The sequence below is a fragment of the Electrona antarctica genome, assembly GCF_951216825.1.
Source record: "Electrona antarctica genome assembly, chromosome: 12".
In the NCBI taxonomy this organism is placed as follows: Eukaryota; Metazoa; Chordata; class Actinopteri; order Myctophiformes; family Myctophidae; genus Electrona; species Electrona antarctica.
This window is the reverse complement of record NC_136793.1, coordinates 30695004-30722798: the sequence shown is the minus strand read 5'-3', so window position 1 is coordinate 30722798 and position 27795 is coordinate 30695004. Positions and strand designations below refer to the sequence as shown.

Sequence of the window (27795 nt, the reverse complement as noted above, 5' to 3'; positions counted from 1 at the left end):
AATCTAGTTTTAGTTGACTAAATATCACAAGATTTTAGTCGACTAAATCTACAGTTGATTTAGGCAGGCCTTGATGCCGTCGTAATGGCTGATTTTACACTTGCTGAAAATAGCCGATCTACAAGCTTGCGAGCTTGTAGATCTGCTATTTTCAAGCATGCAACCAAGTGTAAAATTACATACTGGGGGCTCTATCGTAAGCCATGCCTTACCCGCAAGCATTAAATATTATACGTGAATTATGCTATCCACTATGCATAAATGGTATCTTGCGGCCACTATACATTATGCCGACACCTTTATTTGCGGGTGGAGGTGTGACTGACTGTAGGCGTGTTGATGTGCTTTCCCTATAATTGCTATCTTATGCACACAGGTTTAGGACAACGGAAAGCGCCTCCTCAAACCACCCGTAATGCGAATTGTGTCAACCAAATATGGTTTTATTGAAAGGCAATTAAAGGCTAGATGGTAAGGAAGCAACGGGTCAATATATTTAGTCTTAGTTTTAGTCATCATAGCTTAGTTTATTTAGTTTTCTGCAAGGAAAAAGGTAGTCGACAAACATTGTTTGTCATGGTATTAGTCGACGAAATCAACACTGCTGTGTAGCTAATCTCAGACACCACTGGATTGATCCGCGTCATGTGACAATGAGCATCAAAACAGCGTTTTGATATTCTATACCGTTTGCCTGTAATCTTTTTCAAAATTGAAAACAGTCAATCAACCCCAAATTGGAATTGAATGTTGAGGGGCCTCTGTAGAGCACCCCTCCAAAAGCATCATAATGGGCACCAGTACCACAAATGTGAAAAGCTGAACCATGTCATGCAAAAGCTATTTCCCCTCCCAGCTTCATCATATACTGCCGGCTGCAAACTACCATGAACCAACCAACTCTGGGTAGGCCACCCAGCCTGGAGTAAACCAGAGGAACACCCTCTTCTGGTTGCAACTGAAAGCAGTTTATCTTGGGGATCTTGGGATGACCATGTGAACGCTAACTGAACAAAATGCAACAATGTGGTCCCTGATCCGGACCTTTTAAGTGAACATTGGGTGTGAAAGGCCCCTTAATGCCTTACTGTACCATGTGTTTACATTTGTAATAAAGTATTCATCAACCAAAAGAAATCCTCAGAATGATGACTTTCAAAGTATGTGAAATGTCTACTGGTGCACAATTGAACAAATCAATTTGATTTACCATGTATTATTTACATACATAAATGTATAGAACCTGATTTAACGGAATGTGAACTCAAAAAAAGAAAAGTGAATGATAAAAACGTCTAAGGAATGTTACAATTGTGGTTTAATTTAGTTTTATCCTGAATCAAGACATGTTAGAACTAGCTACAGTAGTTGAAGAGAACAAAGACCACCGTGGTACAGCATGAGAAAACATCTTTACTTGTAAAGTTAATTTGTACACTATATTTGGAGAGAAGTAGGCAGATCTGATATGCAAGGCTATATTGTTTTATACATAATAAATCTGTGAAAACTAAGCATTTTCCTATAGATTTTCACATCAGACTCCAATGTGCTACTTGAAGAGCTAATGTGGATGAGGGTCTTCAACTATGAAAACTGCACAATTATTACAGCCACTTGTATTTCTGATTGATTTGAACCAAAACCTGTCCACACTTAACCAGCTTGGCAAAAAAGAAAACATTGTAGGTAAGCTCAACTGCATTATTTTTTAATGACTGCTGGCAATGTTCCATTGTAACATGAGAGACTTTACTTGGAGGGGTAATTGTTTATTGATAAAACAATCTTGAAGATTACTAAAAGATTTTAGTAATCTTAAATATATGTATAATACAGAATCAATATCCTGTAGATTATAAGTAACAAAAACAAAACATCACTCTCAATGGTACTTTTGTTTCTATAAGCCATTCGTAAGTAAACATTGTTGTTCTATAGAAAAGAAATAAATACAAAGTAACACAAGCCACCAGTTCCATTGAAGACTGCAGGAGTGTTGAACCACAAAGAACTCAACATGTTGCAGAACTGGAGGCAACAAAAAGAAAAGACAATCATCAAACAAAGTTGACCATACAGTGATTACACAAGCTACATTTCCCCAATTCCATGGTTCTCAAAAAAATAAAAATAAAAGCTTTGACATATTTGCAGTAAATAACAAAACAAAAAACAAATGGACGGGTAAATAAGCTACCCAACTCTCCGATATGGCTTTCAACTTGTTTCTATGTACTAGACCTTTTAAAAACTACAGCCAACTAGACTCTGGGAACAATAATCCCATTAGCCTAGCATGGGCTAAAAACTAAAAGGTGCCTTGAATATTAACATATCAGAAGTCATTTTGATATAGAACCATGACATGCACCTGTATGCTTGTATGCTGACAAGCTTTAGATGTTCACACAACACGCTGACCTGTCTTCCCTTGGAAAAGATCCTGATTTGATTGAGTTTTGTTCATTTGGTTCTAGAGAAAAAGCATAAGCGTAATTATTACGCTAACCAGCACAGCCCTGAGTGAACAAAAAGTATAGTTACTCCTACACATTCAGCTAAACCTTTGTAATACTGTACATTTGTATACATCTATATTGTTGTTACAGTGAGTGGTATGGTGCTCCTCACAAGGGCTCTATGAATCTTATCCATGATGTTGTGAACAGCCCTTCGAGGCCTTTTGGCTTTTCAATTGATTTGCCATACGGTTTCCACCAAGCAACGTTAAGAGGGCAAGTGAAAAAATAGGAAGGAAGCATAGTTTTGTCATGGACGGAGAACCAGGCTCAAAGCACATGGGACGCATCACCTCAGTGTGGTGTCAGCGGTGCTTTTAACATATCACATGCGTCTGCTGTAGCGCATAGTGATTCTATAAACTTATAAAGTAACAGTTGTATCAGAATTCTACTGCTGCAGTTATGTTATTACATGTATGGGATAAGGCAAGATCTCAAAACATTGTTTTTGTGTATACATCAAGGGGTATAGGCAGAGCTTAACATTCCAATCTTTGTGCATGAGTCACAGCCCTACCCAACCATGATAGTGTACTTAACTTACGTACGATTCATGATGACTATTTTTATGTATTGCCATGTTTTTTGTTCTTGCTTACTGTAAATCACTCTGGATTAAGAGTGTCTGCTAAATGCCTAAATTGTAAATTATAAATTGTACTGTAGGTACAATTGTAAATATAAACAGGGTTATATTTCAGTAAAAAACAAAACAAAACTACTATGTGCAATGCAAAAATAGCACAGTACATTTGCCGAATTGTGCCGTATTTATTTGATAAAACAAATTGGCATAGTCTAGCCTACATATGAATGTTTTCTCAATTTTATCAGTATGTATAAGCAGCTCTTATACACACACACACAGACACACACACACACAGACACACACACACACACACACACACACAAGGCTGAAAGAACGTTCAGCCTGCACACTACCATTATTGCAGTTTAAAACGCATGCAAAAGAATGGTATATTAAGGATAGACATAGCACCGCTCCCTGACACTGAGCTGCACATATCCACTACATGAGTCAATTACTTTACAATAATCAATTACAATATTCTATTCCAATTGTAAGAACATGAATGTTGGCTTTTACTGTCATTTGACAGTTACATAAAGGTAGCAGCGTTTTTCCGCCGTTTCTCTGAAAGACGCGTCCACCTTTACAGGACCTTTACAGTACGTATGTGAGACCCCACTGGTGAATGAAAGAAAAATAACAGAAAACATCATAATCATCATCAATTAATCCACATCTGGGAAACCATGAATAGAAACGATAACTAACATTTTCCCTTTTACAAATGTATTTTTGCATCACAAAGGATAATTACCATTTAAATAAAGCATGTTTGTTAATCTAAATGGTACCAAAATCCAGGAGGTGAGTATAGTGAACAACGTAGGTTGACGTATGTAAACCCGGTTTTATGAGTGAAAAGTGAACCTGTAACCATGTGACAATAAACCTCGCATCAGGAGCATTATACCAAATTAATCACACCTGTGGGTGCAACGTTACTCTATAAGTGCGTCACACTCTTTTCTGACAAATGAAAACTGAAAAGGCATGACAGGGCCAGCCTTCAGGGCCAGAGTGACAATGAAGGGTTACAGGTTCACTTTTCATTCATAAAACCGGGTTTACATACGTAAACCTACGTTTTATTTCATTTCAAGTGAACTTGTAACCATGTGACAACATGAACAGTATACCAAATTAGTCACAAGGAGAGTGAAGTGGCCAAACCAACAAGTTTTTTTTTGTCAACTGAAAATCATGTTTACAAAACATTCTCCAGGTTATTTCCAAAAAACTGAAAAATTCCAATCAAGGGAAACGAACATTCTGGAGCACAATCCACGGGTGCCCATATTTAACTGAGAACAATACAAACTCAGGTGAAAATGCCGCCCCTCAAGGGCCACACACGAAGCCTTATCATCTGAGGCTCCGGGTGCCATACCCTGCCATCTGCCTGGGACAGCAAGTCCTGTCTGACTGGAAGACACCATGGCTGGCCCTCCAGCATCTCGTAGATCTCTCCCAATCATGGTCTCTGTGGCCAATTCGGTGCCACCAATAGTACCTGGGCGCGCAGCAACCTCACCATCCTGAGGAAAGCCGGCAGGAGAGGAAGTGGGGGAAAAGCATACAGCCTCTGCTGAGGCCATGAAAGGCTCAGTGGATCTACCCCCAGTGGTCCTGGTGGTCCATGCATTGACGACCACAGAGGACAGTGAGTATTCCCTTCCGTGGCAAACAGGTCTACCAAAGTGAAACCATATCTGGTTCACTACCTGGGGGTGCAAGCTCCACTCACCTGGGTGGGGTCCCCCTTGACAGCAGCTGCTACATTCGGGGTCCCGGAAGATAGAAAGCCTTCAGGGTGACACCATTGAACTGTGCCCACTAGAGCAACTGGCGCACTCTTGCATGCAGCGTTGGGGACCTCAGCCCACCTTGGCGGTTGATGTAAGACACCACGGCTGTGTTGTCTGTCCTTATCATGACTTGCTTCCCCGACACAACTGGGAGGAAGTGTCTCAGAGCAAGGGGAACCGCCTCCATCTCGAGGAGGTTTCCATGCCACCTGCTGCGCAGGAGGCCAACGACCCTGAACAGACCTGCCCTCCAAGACTGCGCACTAGCCTGTGCCAGAGGCGTTGGTCATTATGGTCAACGGCATGCTTTCATGGTGATGGAATCCAGAAGAAGTCCCAAATACTCAACTGACTGGGCTGGGAGTAAGCTACTCTTTTCTGCATTCAGATGCAGACCGAGCAAAACCAGATGTGCCAACACAACTTCTGTGTGGCTCCGTGCCAGGCTATCAGATGGTGCACACACCAACCATCATCAAGAAAATTGAACACCCGGATATTATATTGTCAATATTAATATTAACAATTAATAATAATCAATGTAAGGAAAACCATGAATCAAAACCCTCTAAACAAGGCAAAGCCTGACTGCAAGTCTGCAACAACACTCCGGAGGCATAGGTGGCGAAAGCGCACTGTCCAAGATGCGGGAAGTCAACATAACATGTACAACACCAAAGAAGACGGCCGTAGCCTGTAAATAACAGCAGAGCCAGGCTAACAGAAGCCGCTCCAGTGCTGTGTGGAGTGCTGCCAGTGTAGGCTATGCTATACTTGCAGGGGAGAAAACATTATACACTTACCAAATAGGAATGAGAGTATATCTCACGCTCACGCGCAACGAGCACACAGCTGTCACCAACGTGAGTTATGTGTATCGCACACAACGAACACAATAGTCACCTGCAACAAACATAGATGATACAGCCTCACGGTACGCCAAGGCGGTGCCACATATTAGAAGGCAGCCCAAAGTAGGCATCCAGTACCGTGAAGAATTGATAGTCAAAATCACAAGCTGGTATCTTACCGACCAGGAGGAAGAGTGTTTGGGTGTGTGACGCACTTATAAAGTGACGTCGCACCCACAGGTGTGATTAATTTGGTATAATGCTCCTGATCCGAGGGTTATTGTCACATGGTTACAGGTTCACTTGAAATGAAATAAAACCGTAATACCGTGACAAGTAAAAAAAATCATTCATGTGTCATACCATTACAAGTTTAAATATAGCAAATGCCAGGACACAACTGCATTTCCTGGGAAGTAGCAGATAACTGGAAGACACCAAGTGTAACTTTGTTGAATGGCCATAAGATAAAGCATGAGCAGTTCCACTGATTGCTTTTCCAGTGTCAATCTAAGGTTTCACAACCTCACCTCTCTTGAGAACATGGCTATAAATCCCCACAAGGTGTTTGGTTGCTGGTCACCGCCTGTATGGCTTCTTGATGCAGCAGGGACGGGTCACTGAGAATGGATGTGCTTGTGCTTAGCTGGCGAAGGGTACTGAGGACCACTGCAAAACAACCACAAGACATCAACCATGACTTGACTGTCAAAGGCTTGGACTGTGCAAGGGTGGTGGTAATTCTATTGTAATGTTACAGTTCTATTCCCCAATTAACAGAACATATTGTCGCTGATGAGCAGAAACCTTGTATCTCCTGATGGTATTTCATCTTTTATGGTTTGTTTTTATAAATGAATGCCCTATGTATACTTTGTAGAATAGCAGTGTTGTTTTTATGGAATTCCTACACCTGATTCCAGGTCTACAGTGTGTCCCATGCCGTTGCTGCTAACCGGCTATTACCTGTACCCATTCACTTGAGCATTCATAATTGGCTGCGGAGGTAGTTGGGGAGTAGAGAGCCCTCAGTTTGGCTGTTCAGCCTGAGCAAATCAGAGCACAGCAAGCCAACAATGCAAAAAAGGGCATACAGACGCAATATTAACAGATTTCTTTCCTTAGCTTCTTCATAAGCAAAAGAGCTAGAGCAAATAATGCCACTGCCAGTTGCAAATTTACATAGATTTTTCAATTCATATTGAGCATCAGCCTAGGCTTTGGGTAGCAGATTGGCTCACAACCTCAGCTTGATGGCCTCCAAAGTGTAATATCTCCCCCGAGCCATGGGGATATCCCTTGGCTTAGTGGTTAAGATGTTGGTTTTCCATGTGGAAGACCTGGGTTCAATTCCCGGGTGTTACATTTGCAGTGCAAATAGGCCTTATGCAGCCGACAATTCCGCGTTCAGCTTGGGCCGCCGGATCGCTTCCGGTCGGGAGAAACTCATTCACTGTGAACGTACGGTCGTGATTTTGTAGGAATAAAGTTCAGTACTTTATACAACACTATTTCATTTGATAATGTGATGCCATAGTTTTTCATAGTTTGTATTATTTGTGTTGCGACGTTGACATGATGACATGAGTTAGAAACGTCTTAAATCTCCTTTTCACAATTTGGCGACACCTACCTCTCGTCTCCAGCTGTTATACACAGCAGTGTAAACAACCGGTGTTGCCAGATTGTGTGAGAGAAATAAGCAACCAGGTCTATGAAAAGAAGCCAAGCCCCAAGTCGCTTATAACAAGCGGACATGGCAACAACGGAGAAATACATGAAGAGCTCTCGTTTTTAACAGGAGATTTAAGACGTTTCTAACTCATGTCATCATGTCAACGTCACAACACAAATAATACAAACTATGAAAAACTATGGCATCACATTATCAAATTAAATAGTGTTGTATAAAGTACTGAACTTTATTCCTACAAAATCACGACCGTACGTTCACAGTGAATGAGTTTCTCCCGACCGGAAGCGGTCCGGCGGCCCAAGCTGAACGCGGAAGTGTCGGCTGCATAAGGCCTATTGCTGTCACTGTTCATTTTAATGACTTAAACTTTAAGTCATTAAAATGAACAGCGACAGCAATTTGCACTCTAAAAGAGGATATGTCATGCTTTAAGTCTTAAAGCATGACATATCCTCTTTTAGATTTCAGGGGATAGAACAAGTCCAAATGCCACCCAGAGGTGGCGACCTTGACCTCATGCTAAAAAGAAGAGAAACATTCTGGATCTTTACATTGCAAAACCTGGCCCCTAAGGGTCTTAATGATGAATTCACACTTAACATGACGTTTACGTGATTTATCATGCGTTGATTGGATCGACTGCCTTTATATATTTGTGCTTTTATCTTCTTGTACTTTTGTGGCTTCTCTATAATATTGTATTCTCACTGTGTTTTTTAAACTTTTGGGTCCACTAATATGACTTTTCTTGTCTTTTAGATATTGAAAACCTGGATGACTTACACCGTCATATGATCCTTTGTTCTTTAGTGATGCCCTGACCCTGATAAATTGTTGTATTTTGTTTTATGGGATTGCATACACCTTTTCTCTATTTAGGGTGGGTCCAATATGGTTTTGAGGAGAGTGTCTTAAGGGTTCTGGTTATCTGTGCAGCCAATGACCTGTATCTCCATGACCTTCTCACTGGGGGTGTGGTCTATAAATGTTTGGTGGTTATTGTGTCCTGTATTGTCTGTCCTGATGAAGGTCGAATAGACCGAAACGTTGAAATAAAGAGCAACATTTTTGGCAAGTTTTCTGACAGTGTGCGGGACCCGTTACGCAAAAGTGTCATGGGAAGAGGCTTTTAAGGACCTTTATTGAAAAAAGAAACCAACTGCTTGCTCCCTGGTGATTAACGATAAATATGATAGAAATAGATAGAAACCTCTCTTCTGAGGCGATAAAAGAAGCAAACAAAAATGTATTGGGAAGAAAAGGTGGGTGATGAGGCTGGAATAGGGGGCTGGTGAAGTAATGTGTATTTGTATGTTAAAGGGGCTATTGTGGGTTTTGTTTTACTTACTAGGTCTGAGCACAGGAAGCGAGCAGTGACGGTCAAGCCACTGCAATGTGGTCTGACAAAGCTCGGCTTTACTTGTAGTAGAAACCATTTCATTGAATGATTCAAAGAGAGGTTTGATGATGATGCTGAACTGGAACAGATGGTCAAGGGTCATGGGTCAAGGATGTGATATCTTATCCAAAAGTCTAATCTAAATAGCGCACAGATAACATAACACGGATGTCATAGGATATGAGATCTGGATGTAATTTGTAACCACATCATATCAATCTCTATGGGTGTAATCAACTTAGGTTAAGGATACAATCCAGAACTTCCAGTTTTGAAGAGTGCGGCTCTTCACATACTCATCAAACTTTTCCCGCATGTGGTCGAATCGGTGGCGTGTGATGGGCACTCCTGTGGCAGGCAGCTGCTCCTGACACCGGCTATGGTTAAGAGAGAGATAAGATAGGCGGAGATAAGAGAGACCTCACATCACATCACACACATGCTTGCTTGTACGCTTGACAGGAGCTATGGTGTAGAAACATACTTTATGGAGGAGTTTAGCTCTTCAATCTCCTCTCGTAGCCTCCGAGCCTCGTCCTGCATCTGCTGCCGCTCCTGCTGGAGCTTACCAACGTGCTCCACTGTCTTCTGTAACGTGCCTGCATTGCTGATCTGAATGCAGTTGGTGAGTGAATAATGCTATTAGAAAAGCCATTCAAACCATTTAGCAGCAGAGTACACCGTCTCAAGCAGTAAGTTCTACATACTGTTCTTGCCAAATCTATCACTGTAAAAAAAACGTGTAATTCGTACTGAAGATCAAAAGATGACTATAATGGTTGTGTTACAACACAAGTTACACATATTACAGATGACTTCATCATTTAGTTGCATGAGATGCAACATTATTTCAGTCACATGATGCATGTTTCAGAAAAGAAGGGTTTCTTTTTGCATCATAGAGGTGTAGTAAAATACAATCAATTAACTATTACTGTTCAGTTCACAAGAAATCAGCCACAGTAAAGTACTGTAGTCACAAATTTGTATGGATGTTTTTTGAAGATCAGACATTTAACATTCCAACAGCCTTTTTATACAGCATTTGGCAAAGACACAGAAGTAGCCCTTGTACAAAAGGGCCCCATCTTGCTTGCACGCCAATGTTTTACCATTTTGAAGAACATTTTAAATATATCATTTTGCAAATGATACATAGAATTTTGTAACCTGGGTGTTTCCAGAGCACAGGTGATTAATAATAATAATTAATAATAATACAATCAAATGTCTCTTTAAAATAGTAGACTTGAGATTTAGTCTTTTAAAATAAAATAAACAGAAGAAAAATGTATTAATTTGTAATTCAAGAAAATAAATAAATCCGTACACCATTGATGAAGGGCTGCGGCCCGAAACGTTACCACTTCGGTAAAAGAAATATCTGGGAGCAGAAAATGGTGTGCTGATTTCTTTCTTTTCTTGATTTGACTTTATTTGATCCAACACCCAGCCTAATAGGTACTTAGATGTGCGTGTTGTTTTTGGCTGTGTTTTCAGCCTCCTCTACCACTTCATTTGTAATTCAAACACATTCAACAACTTTCAAATTCTAAAACCAGGGATTCTGCCCGATTCTATTTTCAACTCAGTTTTTAAAGTAATTTCACGCCTGAACCAATTTAAATGTCTTTAAATATCTTGAGACCGTTGCACAAGGTTGCGAGGTTGCACTTTTGGCCTATACAGAGAACACTGATATAAGGCTTACATTGGACTGGGATTTGAAGGTGGGAACCATGTTGCGCAGTGTTTTAAATCCAATGTTTATGTTGAAGCGTCTCTTCTGCTCAGCTGATATGTGAGTCACCCTTCGGCTCTATAACATAACAGACAATATCAGACATTAAAAACACATACTAGCACACTTGTAAGAAAGGGGGAAATGGTACCGATACACAAGGCTTTCACACTTACTCAAGTGCCTTTCAATGCATGAATATTTATATTGAGATTTAATTCTCCGCAAATTAGGAAAAGTTGTTTTATGGTGTCACTGTCCATATTATGAAAACAATGATAACAAAGATATATCATGCATGCAAACCCGTCATTCAAAACTGATAATGACACATGTTGTGCACACACACCTGGCTTGGTTCATTCTTTGTAAGGACAGTACTGCTGCCGAGGGGGGACTGAGGACTGGGGGCTTGGTCTGACCCACATGGTGACCCTTGACCTGAACTTTGCCTACTGTGCACTGAAAGGAAAAATGGAAATAAGAAATAGATTCCTTGGATATAATATATTAATAGCAGTAATGTTCAAGACTTAATCTGTGTAATTATGTCATGCCTGCCCTAGCCTTACCAGCGCTAGTGGAGGGGTTTTGCTTCTTGCGGCTTGAAGAATAAGTCTCTTCTTTAGGGACAATTGGCTGGGGAGACTTGTGTGCCTGAGGCAAAATATGAAATCCAGGAGTCTGAGAGATAAATAGCAGAAATTAAATAATGAACAAATTAATTGGACATAATACAGTATCTCGACAGTTTAGATCAGTTAATTTTTGCCATGAATTCATGAGACTACAACCTTTCTTAAAATGATGTAATGTACTGAACTCCTAACAAAAAGGACAGATTACAAGACTGCACTATGTAACTTTCCTCTCCTACCTGGTTTTGTGCGTGTGTGTAGAAAGTTTTTACCATTGAGCTAATAGAGCCTGTCTGCTTGCTCAGGGGATAAATTGAATCTTGACCTTCATGTCAAACATCGTGTCAGATACTGTGTCTAGTTGAAATATGACCTTTGACACAATCTGAATGTCTCAATAGAAGCGCAGGGGGAGACAAAATGCAACCAACCTTGGACAAAAATGCAATGTATTCATAAAAAAAAAAAGTTACATAATGCCGCTTTAAGTTTTAAATGTATTTTAAATCAATACCCCATCTTGGTAACCATTCCTTTTACAGTCCCTACAGTACATTACTAAGTATTTACCTGGTAAATATATGGTAAATTAGATAACGTGCCCCTCGGGGCGAAAATGGTTATACGACTGAAACAAACAAGTCATCCTTATAGATTAACTAGCTACTAGATTAATTAGCTACTATCTTTTGTTCTAGACAGCATGATTAAACATGGGGTGTTACCATAACACATAAACCTTAACTACAATTGTAACTGTTTCTAAGAATTGGGTGCCTACATTCTTATGAAGTATACAGTTATAGACAATTTATTACTGACTTAGTCCCAACTGCACAATGCTGAATTGTAATACTGGAGTATTTCAGCCGTAGTTTCTCAATTTACCAGTGTTAATTACACAACAATATACTACACTTTACCTTATACTTACCAGGTACTGTAAATACTTAGTAATTAGGGGACTGTATTATGTATTACATTTGGATTTCAATCTTGCAAAGGAATTCTATGAGGAATTCCTTTGAGGAATGATAGTTGATAGTTCCTTAAAGAATCTATAGATGCATGTCAATTATTGCAATGTATTTCCAAAATAAATTGCCATACCCCTCTGAGGCTTGAGGAAGCAATGACATTCACAATTCCTGCACTTGGGACTACATCTGCTTTCAGAGCTGTTGGTGTGACAATCACTGCATTAGCATGACCTGTGAAGGGGGCTGGAAAAGCAGATATCATTTAAAGTCCATGAAAAGCATCAACATAAACATAGAAACATCATGAACTGCTATGGACTTTCCCAATCAGTCTTTGCATTCTTTTTAGACAATGTATGAGCACTAAATAAGCAGGTCAGAGAGGCTTAATGTCGTTATCAGCCTAGAACACAGGCGTCTATCTCCGTTTCAGTGCAATAGACCCCTGGGAGAAGTACTGCTGAGGTGGAGCACAACACCCTACTACCACCAGCTCTCAGTAAAATGGTAAATGCCAATGGTGCATTTATATAGACTAGACTCTAGTCTAAATAAATGCACCATTGGCATTTACCAAAGCTCTAGTCACTAGAGCTTTCATCCAAAGCTTTCATCCAAGAAATTACATTCACCCGCACATGAACAGGCAGCAGAGGAAACCAACCTGCACCAACCAGCTCATCAGGAGCAGTTACGGGTTCAATATCTTGCGCAAGGACACTTCCGACACTATCATAGCCGGGGATCGAACCAGGAATGTTCCATTTCCCAAGCATCAGCTCTACCTCCTGAGCTATGCCTCCCCAGTACTTACTACACGGGTTAGTTACCACAGCTGTGCAGCTCATATGTCGAGTTGTTGATGAAACAGTAAACGATACAGCTTCACTGCGCCATTACTTTTACACCATTACAGTATATTAGGGCAGGGCAGCTATGCCAGCTAATGGTTAGAAACTGTCCTCTGTGTGCTTTTTACAGGAAAATGGCTGAAAATAGGCCCTGATCCTTTTTCTTAGGGGGATATGCAAAGAAAATTAACTCCTAATTACATGGGTATTATAGATAGTTCTCCTTGTCAAAGCTGTTATCTGAACTATGACCTATATATAATTTAGTCTAAATCCAATTAAGGTATGTATGTACATTTTCATGCAAGTAACAAATCCATGTTTTCTTTTAATCTAGAATATATGAATGTATGCATATCAATATGAGATAAGTGACAGACCTGTGAGGATGAGGTGAGAAGAAGGGAGGGTGTTAGCAGGAACGATCCTTTGCATGTGGCGCTTTTTGTTTGCACTGGAAGGCTGAATGGGTTGAGGAAGTACAAAAGTCTGTACTGTCGGTTGCTGAGGGGGCGTGGCAGGCGGTGGTGCCAGGGGCTGGAGGTGGGGTGGTGGAACAGGTGGATGTGGAGCATGCGTGGGTAAGGAGCTATACTCTGAGCTGCGACTGAAGGTGGGGGCAGTATCACTTGTTGTGACAGGCGAGGTGGCTCTATTTGTAATCACAGTGGGTACTCCACTGGCATCCAGTGTTGAGGTATCGTCCAGAGGCGAAGGAACCAGAGTTGCCGCCGAGGCCATCCCTGGACCTGGCAGGCAGTGAGGCAGCGTGGGGTGAGAGATTGAGGAGACTCCTGTTTGACTTCTGGAGGCCACCTGCTTAGGAAAGAGCGTCATGTAGCCTTGTACAAATGCAGGATCACCTCCACTTGTCCCACTGGTTTGATTGGCCATGGAGGTGGTGATAGGCAGGGGGCCAGGGGATGAGATATGATCCCCTGAGAGTTGCATGGTTGATATCAATTGGACCTAGCAAGGGATGAGAAATTAAAAGACAACAAACATGCTGTCAGTGTATATACAGTAACAGGTACTGCAGGTAGGTACTGTATATGTAGGCAGAGTGCATGATAGCTCACATGTTTTGGGAAATAAAAAATTATTGTATCCACATCACACAATCAAATCACTTCTCTTAAAGCATGTTACCTATTTGTCCACCTGTTAAAATCATGTTTTCAAGAAAAATTGCGGTGCTTTGTTAAAGTGGCTCATTAAATACGAAGCATTACAAATTATCATGACTTTTACCTCCACCCTTCAGAAGCTGCCTATAGAGCGTCGCAGTCCCGCCCCCTACCATGGCCCAGGAAATGAATCCAAATGCATTTTTCCCATAGACATTTCAAAAAGTATTTATTTAAAGACGGTTACGCCGCGGACAAAGCCAACTCGAGTCGTGACAACTCATGACAACACAAACAATATTTTGGACCAAACAAATAATTACAAAGAAGAAAAACAACAAAAAAAGTGTTGTAACCTGCCGTTTTTTTTCCTTCTTTCTTTCTTTGTCATGATTTGTCACGACTCGAGTTGCCTTTGTCCGCGGCGTTAAACGTCTTTAAATAAATACTTTCTTAAATGTCTATGAGGAAAATGAACGGAGAATCATTTCCTGGGCCATGGTAGGGGGCGGGACTGCGATGCTCTATACTGTGTGTGTGTGTGTGTGTGTGTGTGTGTGTGTGTGTGTGTATTCCAATTTCCTGCACTTTTCTAGTCACCCAATTCACCACAGTAGGATAGTCTTACAGTTGATAAATGATACAAAAACTTCACTAAGATAATCATGTTACATATCGTCAATGTGGGCTGGAAATCTCCAAAACTATTACTTTTCAGGAAATTAAAAAAATAAACCTGTATTCAGAACCAATGTAGTTAGACACACATTTGTATTGATTAAATATTATAAAAACGCATAGACAGAGCTGGCATCCCTATTTTGACACACAGTGAACTTGTAGACCGTCTATTGCCACTACTTTTGCATAACACTGGCAACAAGGCACTACTTTCCCTCCCTAACACGACTTACACAGGTTAATTGACTGTAGAACAGCTTCTCTCCAGTTATGTTTTCATTGTTTAATCAGAGTTTTTAATACGTTTTAAGTCATACAGGGTTTCCATCGGACAGAGTGGGATAGGTCAGGTGACGTGTTTTGATGACGCCATCGCAAAAATCAGTCGCACCGGCATGCAAAGGGTTCTGTGAAATTGAGGCCCAATGCATTACAATGGCGGCGGTTCCGCGCAGCGTGCGTGTTCATTACACCCATTTAAAGCGGCTTTTCATGACAAGCAAAGATCAAGTCGGCGCAGTGGCTCTTCAAAGGTTAGTGTAAACTAGGCAGGGAGATCTGGAACACGATTGTTTAATCACCGCAGGGAAACTGTTAATTTATGGGGGAAAAACGGAAAGAAAAATAAAGATTAAAGATGGTGGGGCACCAAGCCACCAACACCAGTAGCGAAGTGGTTAAGGCACATACAAGGGCTTTGATGCCCTGACATCATGTCCTGGGTTCGATTCCCGAACCCAGGGATTTGATGTGTCATTCTCATTCACCATTTCCTCGAATAAAGGCAGAAAAGCCCAAAACAAGATCTTAGAAAAAAGGTTAAATATGGAGATAGAACCTTTCCACCTGACAGTGATTATATTATGTTTAATAAATGCATTCAGAAACTGGTGACTGTTAACACCCTGAGCGGCATAAACAGAGTTCTCCGTCCTATCAAATAGTAACGCACGTCGCCCAGGACGGAGATTAATAAAAGGACGGAGATTTATTGATATCAAAACCGATCACATAGCTCCACAGGCTGGGAGCGTCTGTTGGGCAACATTCGATGTCATTTCCGGTTGGGACGTCATCCAAAATATTCCCCCCCATTTTAGCGGATCGGATTCGAAAATCTTAAAACGTGAATAACTCTTGATCTAAAACATTCCGTCCAATTCTAATCAAAGATTATGTTTTCGGTCGCGGTCCCGTCGCTAGTCGCGTTAGAATGAATCATACCTCGCGTTGTTGTCGATCACCTCAGGGGTGTTTTGGCTACATCTAGCTAGCCTGGCTAATAAGCCAGACTCAAATCACACTCTCGTGTGGTATTTGAGTCTGGAGATGCTGTGTATGGATCTTGTTTCCTGGGGGGCGGGTTCAAACATTTTCTCTTTGACGCAATTGGTTAGAGCTACTGTCAGTCAAAGGTCTCAAGCATTGAACGTCACTGTACCAAAGCCCGCCCATATTGCATACCGTGTCCCGATTGGCCACACCAGTAGGAAATTGGCGTACAATTGAGCCTCTCCAGACCGTAATCCGCCGGCAGGCAATTTTTTTTTGCCAACGGCTGATTCGGTCTGGCTTATTAGCCAGGCTAACATCTAGCTACTTCCCAAAATGGCGCAGAGACACCTTGAAATAGGTCCTGAAGAAACAAATCGCTGGGCGTCCTGATTTAATTGTTATGAATACCCCAAGGCGTTCTGGGTGTTAATCGTGGAATTCCAAATCCCTTTTAATTAAACATCCATACAAGAACAAAAGACACCTCTAGGGTGAGCTCTGTGTGTGACACTGGGAGGTGTGTTAGGGTCTAAGCTTTGGGTGGTTGTTTACCTGTGATTGGGTGCTGTTGCTGGGTAGAGGGGTAACAGATGATGCAGTGGGGGAAACAGAAGGGAAGACAGGCTGACGGAAGCTGTGAAATAAGTCTGGAACAAGAGTCTCTATGTTAGATGTTAGTAAAACAAACTACTTTTTAAAGTGTTAGGCTATGACCACTGTTGTAGTAAGAGTTACTAGAACATTAAAGCTACCACTGTGCACCTGAGTCGGGTAAAAAGGGTGTGCCATTAGTGTGTGTAACACTTTTATAATCAACGTTGTGCCTTACTGCTTACCTTGCAGTGGCTCAAAGGAATCCATAAAGTCCAGGTTGGGCTGTAACGGGATCAGCCCGGGCTGGATCATATCTGCATTCCCTGCATGAGCTGAGGAGGGTAGAGGGGAATGACCAGGGAAAGTAGTAAGAAAACATGTCGTAAGCAGATTATGACTGGATGCAACCACCAATATCAGCTCATTAAAGTTTTTAAATACTAGGACTTTGGTTAGCAAGAAAATATGAAAAGACAAAAGTGAGCCAGGAGGTAATCTAAACGCCTTGAGTCTGTGCAGCTCCTTACACCCAAAGGGTGGTGCTAGAGTATATGTGATGGAGTTACTCAAATAGTAAGGTATTCAGGAACTGTATTCAGCAGGTTTCATGGTAATCTGCCCATTGGATTTGGAGATTACTTGTGTGCATTTTGTGCAAGTTGAACAGCCTAATGGTGGCACTAGACTAGAGGAAAGGCCATGGAGTAACTAATATGAGTCAGTTTTGAGATGATGCATACTATTTTATTTAAAGATTTCGAAACTTTCAGCAGTTTTATATTTTTAAATCAGCGTATGTTTTCTCTCACCAATCTCACGTGGGTTGGGCCAAGCTATGGGCTGGTGAGAGGCCAAAGTTGAGAACAACGTGTCAGAGAACTCGGACATCAGCACGTCTACATCAAAGAGTGGATCCATCTCCATGGGGACAGGAGACTCGTGGCTCTTACGAGACACACGGCGAGCAGCCATCTCTTCATCCTGATAAAAGGAGGCGCGGAGTGTGTCTGGAAAGACTTCTCCAAACAGTGAAAACTGCTCCTCTGGCCCCTTTGATTGTTAAAAATGCAGCAAGCAAACCAGTGAGTGACAAATGCATGCAGGAGTCAGTACAGCATAACTATGAAAATTAGTCCAGAAGAAATTAAAAAAAACACCCACAACTAGCTACTGTGGGAGCTGCAATCTATAACTTGTAAGTGCTAACTCGGGTCTCCTGTGGGAGAGATTAAACATCTACCACTAATGCAAGAAGGAATCCCCATTTGTCCAGGGGAGCACTTGAGCGTATGGCAGTACTGCCTGCTCTCACCAATAGGTGTACACTGGGGTCAACATTTCTCAATAGACGAATGTTTTCTTATGGTTTTTCAGTGAAACCCTTATTTTGAAGGTCCACCGAGACGCTGAGGACCCGAGACGTGAACCGGGTGTAGAAAACCGCTGTGTTGTGACAGATTTGTCTTTCACCCAGAAAAGACATTTGTGGCCGCGATCGTCGGTTCTTTGCTTATGGGCTGTTGAATAAAGCTTGTTTTGACCGAAAACGCAATCTGGGAAAAGAATCTGAGATAAATTCTAAAATATAATAGAATCTGAGATAAATTCTGAAATAGAATAGAATCTGATGACGCGGACGGCAGGCGAAATTCTCACTTCCGGTCAAATTCCTGTTGTATCTGTTGCTTAGCAACCTAGAACCATAATATAAGAGCGTGATCTATCATAAACGACTGAAAAGAGCACATGACGTAAATTTACATCATCAGCACTTAACCGCTAGATTAGACTTGACGTAAAACTACATCAACGGCGGGAAATATGTTAACATACTCTACAACACATATTTATGATAATCATAAACAAGTACTTAATCATGCTATGTTTTAGAGGAAGATATTCACTTATGACGTGCCTAATAATTAATCATTCACATAAATAAAAAATGAGTGCAAGGAAAGATTAATTCAGATTAATTCTCAATCTTTAATTTCACCCTTGTAAACCAGATGTTGACTTTGTTAGCATTTGAGTTGATATACGTAACATAGTACAATCTTGACCATACCTTGAGCAGACTTGAAAGGTCATCATCCTTGTGTTTCTGTAACTGTAACAGAATTTGTGTTATATGATATATATTATAATGGACTAAAAAGCCACAGTTTTGTTTTAAAATGTGACATATTGCTTCCAATAACACACCCTTTTTTTGAAGTAGGTCCGCCATTTGTGATACTCTCTTATAACGATTTCAATTCTTCTTTTCCAATATTTCCCCTCTGTGCTGATGGCCTATAGAAGGTAAAGGGAGGTGGAAAAAGCAATTCAACAAAACAATTGAAGCACAGGGAAGGAATCGAAAGTTAGGGGTAAACGGAAATAGCACTGCAACAGGGAAGAACATGCAAGGCTGGCAAAAACAAAGTAAATCAGTTGTGGTGATGTGAGGGAAAAAAAAGATCAAAGGAAGGAATTTGATTACTAGAGAGAAACAACAGTAATGGAAGTACTGCTCAAATGCTGGTTATGCACAAATCCCAATCACACGATTCTTCTGTCCTTACCTCAGCAGGTCGATGGACTTCTGTATCTATAGTTCCATCAAGTGGAGTCACAAAATGACAAACAGGATTCTCCCTTTTCTCCACATCTGAAATGAGAAAAATGACGTATTTACAGTTGTAAAGGTTACAAATATGACAAATAATACCCGAGGTGACTGTTCTGTGGTTGAGGGTTCATTAGCTCTGAATAACCTATACATGTTAAAAGTTACTGTTACTGAGACTTGTTACTGAAGTGAAATTATTCTCAATGCCATCATTGAGGATCAGATGTTAATACTAAAAAATAAATAGTGTTATTCACTGAAATTGTAATTCTTATTCTGCCCACTTGGTCTTCAAGTGTTAAATTCAAGAATCCAGATGGTTTCTGCATTGTCAAAAACAGTCCGTTATTCAGGTGTCAACAGCCAATGCCATCTACATTATCCAATCCAAACCACTTTATTTATAAACACAATTAAAATAACTTTGAACCTAAAGTGCTGTACACTTACGTACAAATACTAAAATACCAAGAGCAAAACAATACAAAATAAACAGGGCAACAAAGACATAATGCAGTGGAGACAGCAAATCGTAATCAGCATGTTTGAACGCCAGGGAGTATAACTGAGTTTTCAAATGTGATTTAAACACAGGTAAGGTTTGGGCAGCTCTAACATGAGGTGGAAGATGGATCCACAGTGTGGGCACTACAATGGAAAATGATCTACAGTATCTCCTTGGGATTTCAGCTTTGTGTTTGGGATCTTAAGAAGTGACTGGTCAGTCGACCTCAGGACGCTTGTAGATTCTTTAGGAGGTACAAGTTCCGATATGTACAATGGTGCCAACCCATTTAAAGAACCCATTTAAAGAACATTTAAAGACGTTTTGAGACGGGTCTAAAATTAGAAGAAGAAAAAAAACGAGGTGTCAAGGTTCGGCATTTTAATCAAGGGTTCCACCACTGCATGTTTGAAATAAATCGGAACCACACCTGTGGCAAGACTCTGATTTATGATGGACATTGGGCCCAATAGTCTGCTAGGCTTCCTTGAAAAGGCATGGTGGACTGGTGGTACAATGTGAGTAGGACAAGATGCAGGTTTTAATTGAGAAACAATTGTTTCAAGGTGGGGGGATGACACAAACTCTTTAAAAGCAGCAGAGCAGGTGACAGTTATGGAAGGATCAAAAGAGGGCATTACAATCTGAGCTCTAATAGAGGCAATCTTATCAATAAAGAAAGTGTAGAGATTTTTCACACATCTCTGGTAAAGCATCCATTCTGGTGTGTTACAGAACAAGGGGTTTGTGTGGCAGTTATTTGAAATTATATCCGGGGGGAAAAAATCATCCTTTTGGTTTTTACAGTCTTCTGATATGCTGTCCAGGCTTCCCTCAGAATTTCAAATGACACTTGTAACCTTATATTTATTTTATTTTATTTCTGCTGTCCTGCATTCTCGCCTGCCAGCACAAGTCATTTAGCCATGTTTCGGAGTGTTGTTTGGGATGCATGGCTTTAAGTGGAGCTACGGTGTTAGGAGCGCTGGTAAAGGTGGACAGAAATGATGAGGTTAAATCCTCTGTATTCAAATGAACACAGGGCCCAGTGTCAGAATGAATATTCTGAAAAGTAGAACCGCTCAGCAGTGGAGGGGTTAATCATACAGCACAGGCTGGCCAGGGAGAGTGGTTTTGCACTCAAATAGGGGAGCGAGATGTCAAAGAACAATGGCATGTGGTCAGAACAATAGGATCACCAACTCAAACATTAAAATCAGGTAGACCAAAGGATAAAACCAGATCGAGAGTGTGCCCATGCTCGTGGTTGGGGCCTGTTGCATGCAGTAGTGTAGAAGTGTCTATTTGTACGTCTCTAAATGTTTTGATGAATTGAACATGGTGGACCCTGTTGTAAACAAGTGTAATGCTTAATTGGGTCGTCCACTCACAGTTAACAGCCTTTGTATTGAGTTTGTGCTTGAAATGTACTGTAATTCTGCAAACTGTTAATACAATTTTCAATCAATCAATCAAGTACAAGATTAAAAGCATCAACAGTGTTCAGAAACTTAAGTCTCTGGGCACGGGATAAGGGCAGTCCACATGAATGTTAAATTTGCCCATCGGGCCTGGTCCAGTGGTCTAGGAACCTAGGCACATAAGCAGCCTGACAGTCTCGCCTGAAAGCAGCGAGGGAGGGGTGCGGTCCTCCCAAGTTAAACCTCACCAGAGGAGCTGCAATTTGTCGGATACCCAGCAATGCTTGGCGGTCATATACTAGTAAAGAGTCGATGTTTCCAATGACAAGTTGAAAAAAAAACAGCTGAGTGGGACAAACGGCGTGCCACACACACGCAGACTCACATTACAAGAATACCAAACAGGATACCAAACACCTGACTTAGTGGAGGAGGACTCTTACATTGCATATACCAGGCTCTCCAGATGGCATTGTTGAGACGAATCTTGTCTCTCCACAACAGTTTCAGGCCTTTGAAGTTTTTCCATTTGGGAGATACCAAGTTGCCACTGAAAAAGGAGAAGAAAACAACACTGTAAATCAATTTCTCATGAACATGCACAAAACATGAACTAAATCAACTAATTAAAATCAACAATTCTATAACTGGATGAGCTGCTTGTCCTGATTGCAAATGGTGAAAAAAGTTTAACCAGAGAGAGGTAGTCCAAAATATAAAGAAAGTACAGAACGCAGTCAATGGTCACCATGACCAACACTGGTAATATTGACAACTTCACAAGATAAACAGACTTCTGCTTGGCCACGGTCAAGAGCTTGTCAAAAGTATGTTTGGTGCAGAGGAAGTTCCTGACCACCACTGTGGAGACAAGGGGCCCTATTTTGCGGGTACCAAGACTTGGAGGTGTGGCCAATGCTGTTTGGCCACTCAAAACAGCATTGGCCACTCCTCTAGGTTTTTACTTTACTTTGTTTATTTTGACGGGACAAGCATATTAAAGGAACATTACAAATAAATGCAACGTAAATACACCAGAATTAGCAAAGATACAACATTTCATCCGTAGTCCCCAAAGTCATAATAGCCTGACTTAAGAAGCTCCAAATAGGGCCCTAGTTGTTTGAAACTTTGAATCATCCATTGTGCATTCATCCATATTGGCCGAGCGTTTCAACAAACAATTGTGCATGTTTGCGGGAGGGAACCGGTCAGGGATCATGGGATAGGAGTTCTTTGTACCTGCACTAGCGACTCTTACAGGTTGGTCAAGGCCTGTTTGTACTGTAACTGTAGGGGTGTTGAACTATGAGGAATAGGGTTTTCCTCTGTTCACATTATGTCCTCCCGGTGAAGCTATTCACTGGCAGGTGAAAAGAAGCGACAGGTGATTCCCTGTGTATCGGAGGAGGCATGTGTCGTTTTCAATACCATCCCTTGAACCAACCGGTAAAGGTCAGCAGTGACATTGTGACAATATTACACACGTGTACAGAAGACTGAGGAACATTGTCCAACTGTCCCGGTCTATATCTACGACCTACCAGATACAGCATGACTGGCTAGCCCTGTGGTAGCCTATACACAACATGTAGGAGATATTCTGTTAATACACACACTATAATAGAGGTGAGTGCCACACATTGTAATTTCTTTTTTAAATAGAGTAGGTTTTTGTTTGTCTTTGGTTAGGTTAGTTATTTACTATATTTAGGTAGTAGGTTTTGCTCAGAAATATGACTCGCACATCCTGCATGACACCACGACAGTGGTGCCTCCAAGCAAGTAAATAAAGCGGTACAAGAGATGCTCCGTTCGATCCCTGAAGTGAAGACCTGTCTATATTAACGCATGGCTGGGGGCATCTTGGAAGCAGAGTGTGACAGCCGGGCCCATACGATTCCATCGCTACATCTGGAACTTGGTAGCAATGGACTCTGCTGAACCGCCTACATTCTGGGGTCAGACGCTTCGAATCATGTTCGGCTTGGCATGCGAGTGTGGCGAGTCTGACCAGATTGTCAAACGTTATATTGCCACCTTCCCCCTATACAGACAACCTACAGACCATGTCTCATCAACTGTTGATCGACATGTCTGTCTCATCACAAGCGCATAGTTATGTGAGCTTGTAGATCAAAGATCACTAAGTTTGTGACTATCCATTGGAAGACAGGTTATTTTATTTCCTGAAATATAACTGTTTTGAACATACAAGGTATGATTACAAAACACTATAAGAATTTAGATTTCCTGAGAATAAATCTTAATAAGAGCCATTGATTGTCCTTCTGTAAGTAAACATTCCCACAGACATCTAATACAGTAGGCAGCTTACGGTATATTTACTTTTGCATTTGAGGGATGAAAGGGGAAAGGTTACCAAAACTGGTATTCCCTTCCTATTCTATAAATAGAAGAAAGTCAGAGGGAGATCCTCAGAGCAGCTGGCTTTTCACCTAGTCATAAAAAGAGAAGCAAGCCTGCTGTACTGTATGCCTAAAACACTTATTGTGACACACCTGTTTACTTTGGACAATATCACTGAATACCTATTACTTAAATGTACTCTCTCAAAGATTTGATTGAGAGTTAGATGAGAATTGTTTTATATCACATTATGCCATTTCCCAATTCCCACCCAGTGGCCAGCATGCTTGACAAATCATATAGGGGTTTCTAGTCATGAACTGAATTTATTGCACACTTGAGGTTGGCAATAAATTCACAATCTATGCAAAACAAACCCTAATATTTTGACTAAGAAAGCCTTTTTGTGTGTATGTTGCAATGATCTTCCTAATCGCTAAAGGGAATCATTAAGGAACCAGAATTGTTAAAATCCTAAATCCAGACATTTTCCCAATCTAACGTGGTCAAGTTCATCCAATAGAACCATTTATATCCTGTCAGGATGTCTCCTTAAATGCTCTCATTCATTCACAAAGTGCAATTACTCACTTCATGTGCAAGAAAATGATATAAGGAAGCCACGTGACTGATTCACTTCCCTGATGTGACCTCGGAATTATTAACACTTAAAACTTAGGGATGCCAGAATTGTTTTGGGCATTCATTTTTATCATCATCATCTTATGTTAACTTCGTACACTATGTACAATACGCTAGCAACTCAAAGGCCCTTAAAACAAGGCTCCAGACTTCCCAAAACAAACTGGTCGGGCTCCTACTTGGCCTCACCCCCCTCACCCCTGCCCACTTTGACAGGCTGGAATGGCTTAGGGTCAAAGACAGAGTACAGCATCTTGCAATGGGTCTGGTCCACAAGATTCGATACACCACCAAGATACCCATGTACCTGTCTAAATACTTCGTTAATGTTAACGAAGTCCACACCCACAACAAGAGGGAGTGCAACAAACCATGTGCAACCCAGATTCGGCACGAAAAAAGGGACAATTATTTTCGCTCCTATGCCACCAAAATGTGGAACGCCGTACCAACAGTCATTAAGACATGCAAATCCCTTGACTCCTTCAAAACCGTTCTCAAGGGGCACCATGGACGGCCCCCGTAAAATCTGAATCCCCCCAGCCCTTTTTCCCCGCACTGTATATGTTTCTTTTCCCTTTTTACCTCCTTTATGATGAATTCCTGTTGTTCTTTGGCTATATAGAAGTGTCTATTTGTACGGCTCTAAATGTTTTGATGAATGGTGGACCGGACCCTCTTGTAAACAAGTGTAATGCTTTATTGGGTCGTCCACTCACAGTTAAAGGACCACTTCACCACTTTTCAACATCTCTTCATATAATTGGTCCTCACTAATGTTCATGATAAAACACCACCATTTTTTTCCTACTCAGTCTGTGTCTCGTAGGAGGGCTTTTGGCAGTTCGGACACCCGTCCACCAGTGACATCATTAGGCAGATTTTTTTTTAAACAAGATTTGTTTTAAAATATATTTTGATTTTTATTATCGTGAGAACGATGGCTTCAACTTTTGCATTGCAACTTTTCAGGAAAAGAAAGCCTGCCGTTTCTATTAGCTTGGATTCACCATCGATGATGTCACTGGTGGACGGGTTTATGAACTGCCCACAGCCTTCCTATGAGACACAGACTGAGTAGGAAAACAACATCATGAACATTAGTTAGGACCAATTATAGGAAGAGAAGTTGAAAAGTGGTCCTTTAACAGTCTTTGTATTGAGTTGTGATTGAAATGTAGTATGTACTGTAATTCTGCAAACTGTTAATAAATATTTCAATCAATCAAAAAACAGCTGGGGCTGATGGGTTTTGATGTCACTCCAAGACCTTGATAATTCTTTACATATGCTAGCACTGTGTTCTTTTTCCACGTGTGATTAGATTAGATTAATAGATAGATAGATAGATAGATAGATAGATAGATAGATAGATCTACTAGTGAAACCAGAGTTTATAAGGCTCAACATGAGAGTACTAGTTCTCATGTTGTGAGTTCAGAGGAAAGAGTTAAGTCTTTAACATGACTGACCAAATGCTATTGCAGATAGTGTAAGACTCGTGACTTTGGGCGTGTAGTGGGGAAACTGGAAGACTGGTAGTCAAGTCACTTCAAAAACTATTACAATGGGATAATGTAACTGCGGCACTACAGTACGTTGGCTCCAGTGGGCAACCAGTGTCCCCCTATATATCTATGCATCAGCCTGCTGCAATCAACATATAATAGATAACGCTAATGCAACATTTGCAGGCAAATCAATGGAAATTATAGCACATGATGTTACACATTTGAGGGTGTCAGAAGGATCGGACACCGCCATTTGTTTACCTGTATGCAAGGGTCATACACTCAAAAAGCTTTGTCAGCGACGCATCTATGGAAAGATGTGATGTAAAGGTCTTCCCAAAATGATAGGTCTGACATGTTTGTTTGTTGACTGTGTCGAAGTCGTAGCCCTTTTTCGGGGGGTGCTCAATGTGGGGCGATGAGACCATGAAGTGCCCGCTGTGAATGATCTGAGATTCTCGTCCATCGCACTTTATGAATACCAGTTGAGGTTCCTCTGCGTCGGAGTCGTCATCCTGCTCCTGTTTTATAGAACGCCGATATTTCTGTCGTAGTTCTCTGGTGGCCATGTCGTTGCTCAGACAAATAGCTAACGTTAGCTAAGAAGCTAGCTGGCTAGCTATCTAACGTTAAGCAAGAAAACTCTTCCTTTCATGTGGCTTGCTAAAGGTGTGTGGAGATACGTAGAAGGTATAACAAGACGTTATTTGTTTGTGCCCCATCGACTTGGAGTCGTCGCTTCACACATTTTGGATGGCTATTAAAAACGCGTTATCCTATTCCACTTGTTGCTGCCTTATCTGATAACTGACGTTACGTTAGCTGCCTGCCATCAACAGAATAACCAGCTGACAAAAGTGTTTCTAGCCTCAGAGCAGGAACTGGAGGAGTCTCTGATTGGCCAGAGTCATAGCTACACCCTCTCAAGAACTTGGAATGACCAGCCCCAACGGGCTGATTGGTTTCTTGAACCGAACGCACACTATTTTGTAAGGCGGGTAGCCATTTAAGTTACACATTATATAAAATATACAATTTACAATAGTAAATATGTGTTCATATCACCATAACATTTCAAAATGTATAGTGTGAATAGAATATAATGAAATTGATCACCAAATATGAATTATTTTTCTGCTTTTACAAAAAAAACATATGTATATGTATATGTATATATGTATATATACATACATACTATACATACATACATACATACATATATATATATATATATATATATATATATACAGTCATTCCACGAAACCGGTACGATTTGCAGTCCTTCTGACCTTTTTATCGTCACCAAAAAAAAAAGTAAAAGCTTTTTTCATCAATTTAAATGTTCCCTTTAATATTGTGTAAAAATACATGGATTTTATCTTCATATTAAGATATGACTATTAAAAATCACACCTGTGTGAAGTGAGGGGCGCTCTTATCATCGAGGAGGGAATTCGGTATAGTTTGGAGCAGCTATAAATCTTATGGTCATCTAATCCATGTCTATTCACTTATAAGGGCACATTATGGTAACATTGTTTTCCTGACAATACAACGACTCAAACTTAATGTGATATGACGTCATATGCTGGCACGAAGCAGACCGTGTAGGTATGTTTTCCGTCACGCGGATGTCCCATGATGTGATGAAGATATGTACCAATGTCCCTTAGCAGCAAAAGATATGACGTCATATGCTGGCACGGGACATACAGAAGCAGACCGTGCAGGTATGTTTTCCGCGGATGTCCCATGACGTGAGTCACGTGATGAAGATATGTACCAATGCCAGGGTATAATTGGTTTACGATGGTGACGTAATGATGATATGTTTCAGTGTCAGGTGGATTAAAAAAAGGGACATACGCATCAAACCACCCGAGTAACCACATTATACCACTAATCAACTCAGAAATTACATCTACATACATATAGACATATACACATAGACATATGAGCATATGACATGATGAATAT

The 27795-nt window shown here is 40.9% G+C and overlaps 1 protein-coding gene across 4 annotated transcripts; it reads right to left on the bottom strand.

Annotated features, from left to right (window-relative positions):
* Positions 1-1776: 1776 nt before the first annotated feature.
* On the bottom strand, positions 1777-26643 carry mlxip (MLX interacting protein). 4 transcript variants are annotated; one of them, XM_079516774.1, is made up of 18 exons: positions 26080-26643; positions 21739-21845; positions 19323-19408; positions 18961-19050; positions 18824-18865; positions 17565-17805; positions 16998-17087; positions 16714-16808; positions 13459-14047; positions 12358-12470; positions 11182-11293; positions 10959-11071; positions 10580-10687; positions 9353-9480; positions 9122-9245; positions 8818-8947; positions 6304-6442; positions 1777-2476 (listed from the first exon to the last, which is right to left on the bottom strand). In XM_079516774.1, exons 1-17 carry the CDS (start codon positions 26385-26387, stop codon positions 6321-6323), a joined length of 2598 nt encoding a protein of 865 aa, XP_079372900.1. In that variant the 5' UTR covers positions 26388-26643; the 3' UTR covers positions 1777-2476; positions 6304-6320. The 4 variants fall into 4 exon arrangements, 3 of the variants coding, with proteins under 3 accessions (XP_079372900.1, XP_079372899.1, XP_079372901.1); XM_079516773.1 differs by lacking the exon at positions 1777-2476 and adding an exon at positions 3350-3735; XM_079516775.1 differs by lacking the exon at positions 1777-2476 and adding an exon at positions 3350-3735 and having other exon boundaries at positions 12358-12458.
* Between the last annotated feature and the right edge of the window lie 1152 nt (positions 26644-27795).

Excerpts from the sequence above, each read along its gene's own strand:
- mlxip (XM_079516774.1), bottom strand. The coding sequence starts at position 26,387 with ATGGCCACCAGAGAACTACGACAGAAATATCGGCGTTCTATAAAACAG. Across the intron at positions 17,088-17,564 it reads GCCCAACCCACGTGAGATTG|CTCATGCAGGGAATGCAGAT; the intron begins GTGAGAGAAAAC and ends TACCCTCCTCAG. Across the intron at positions 8,948-9,121 it reads AAAACTGGAAGTTCTGGATT|TTCAGCATCATCATCAAACC; the intron begins GTATCCTTAACC and ends CATCTGTTCCAG.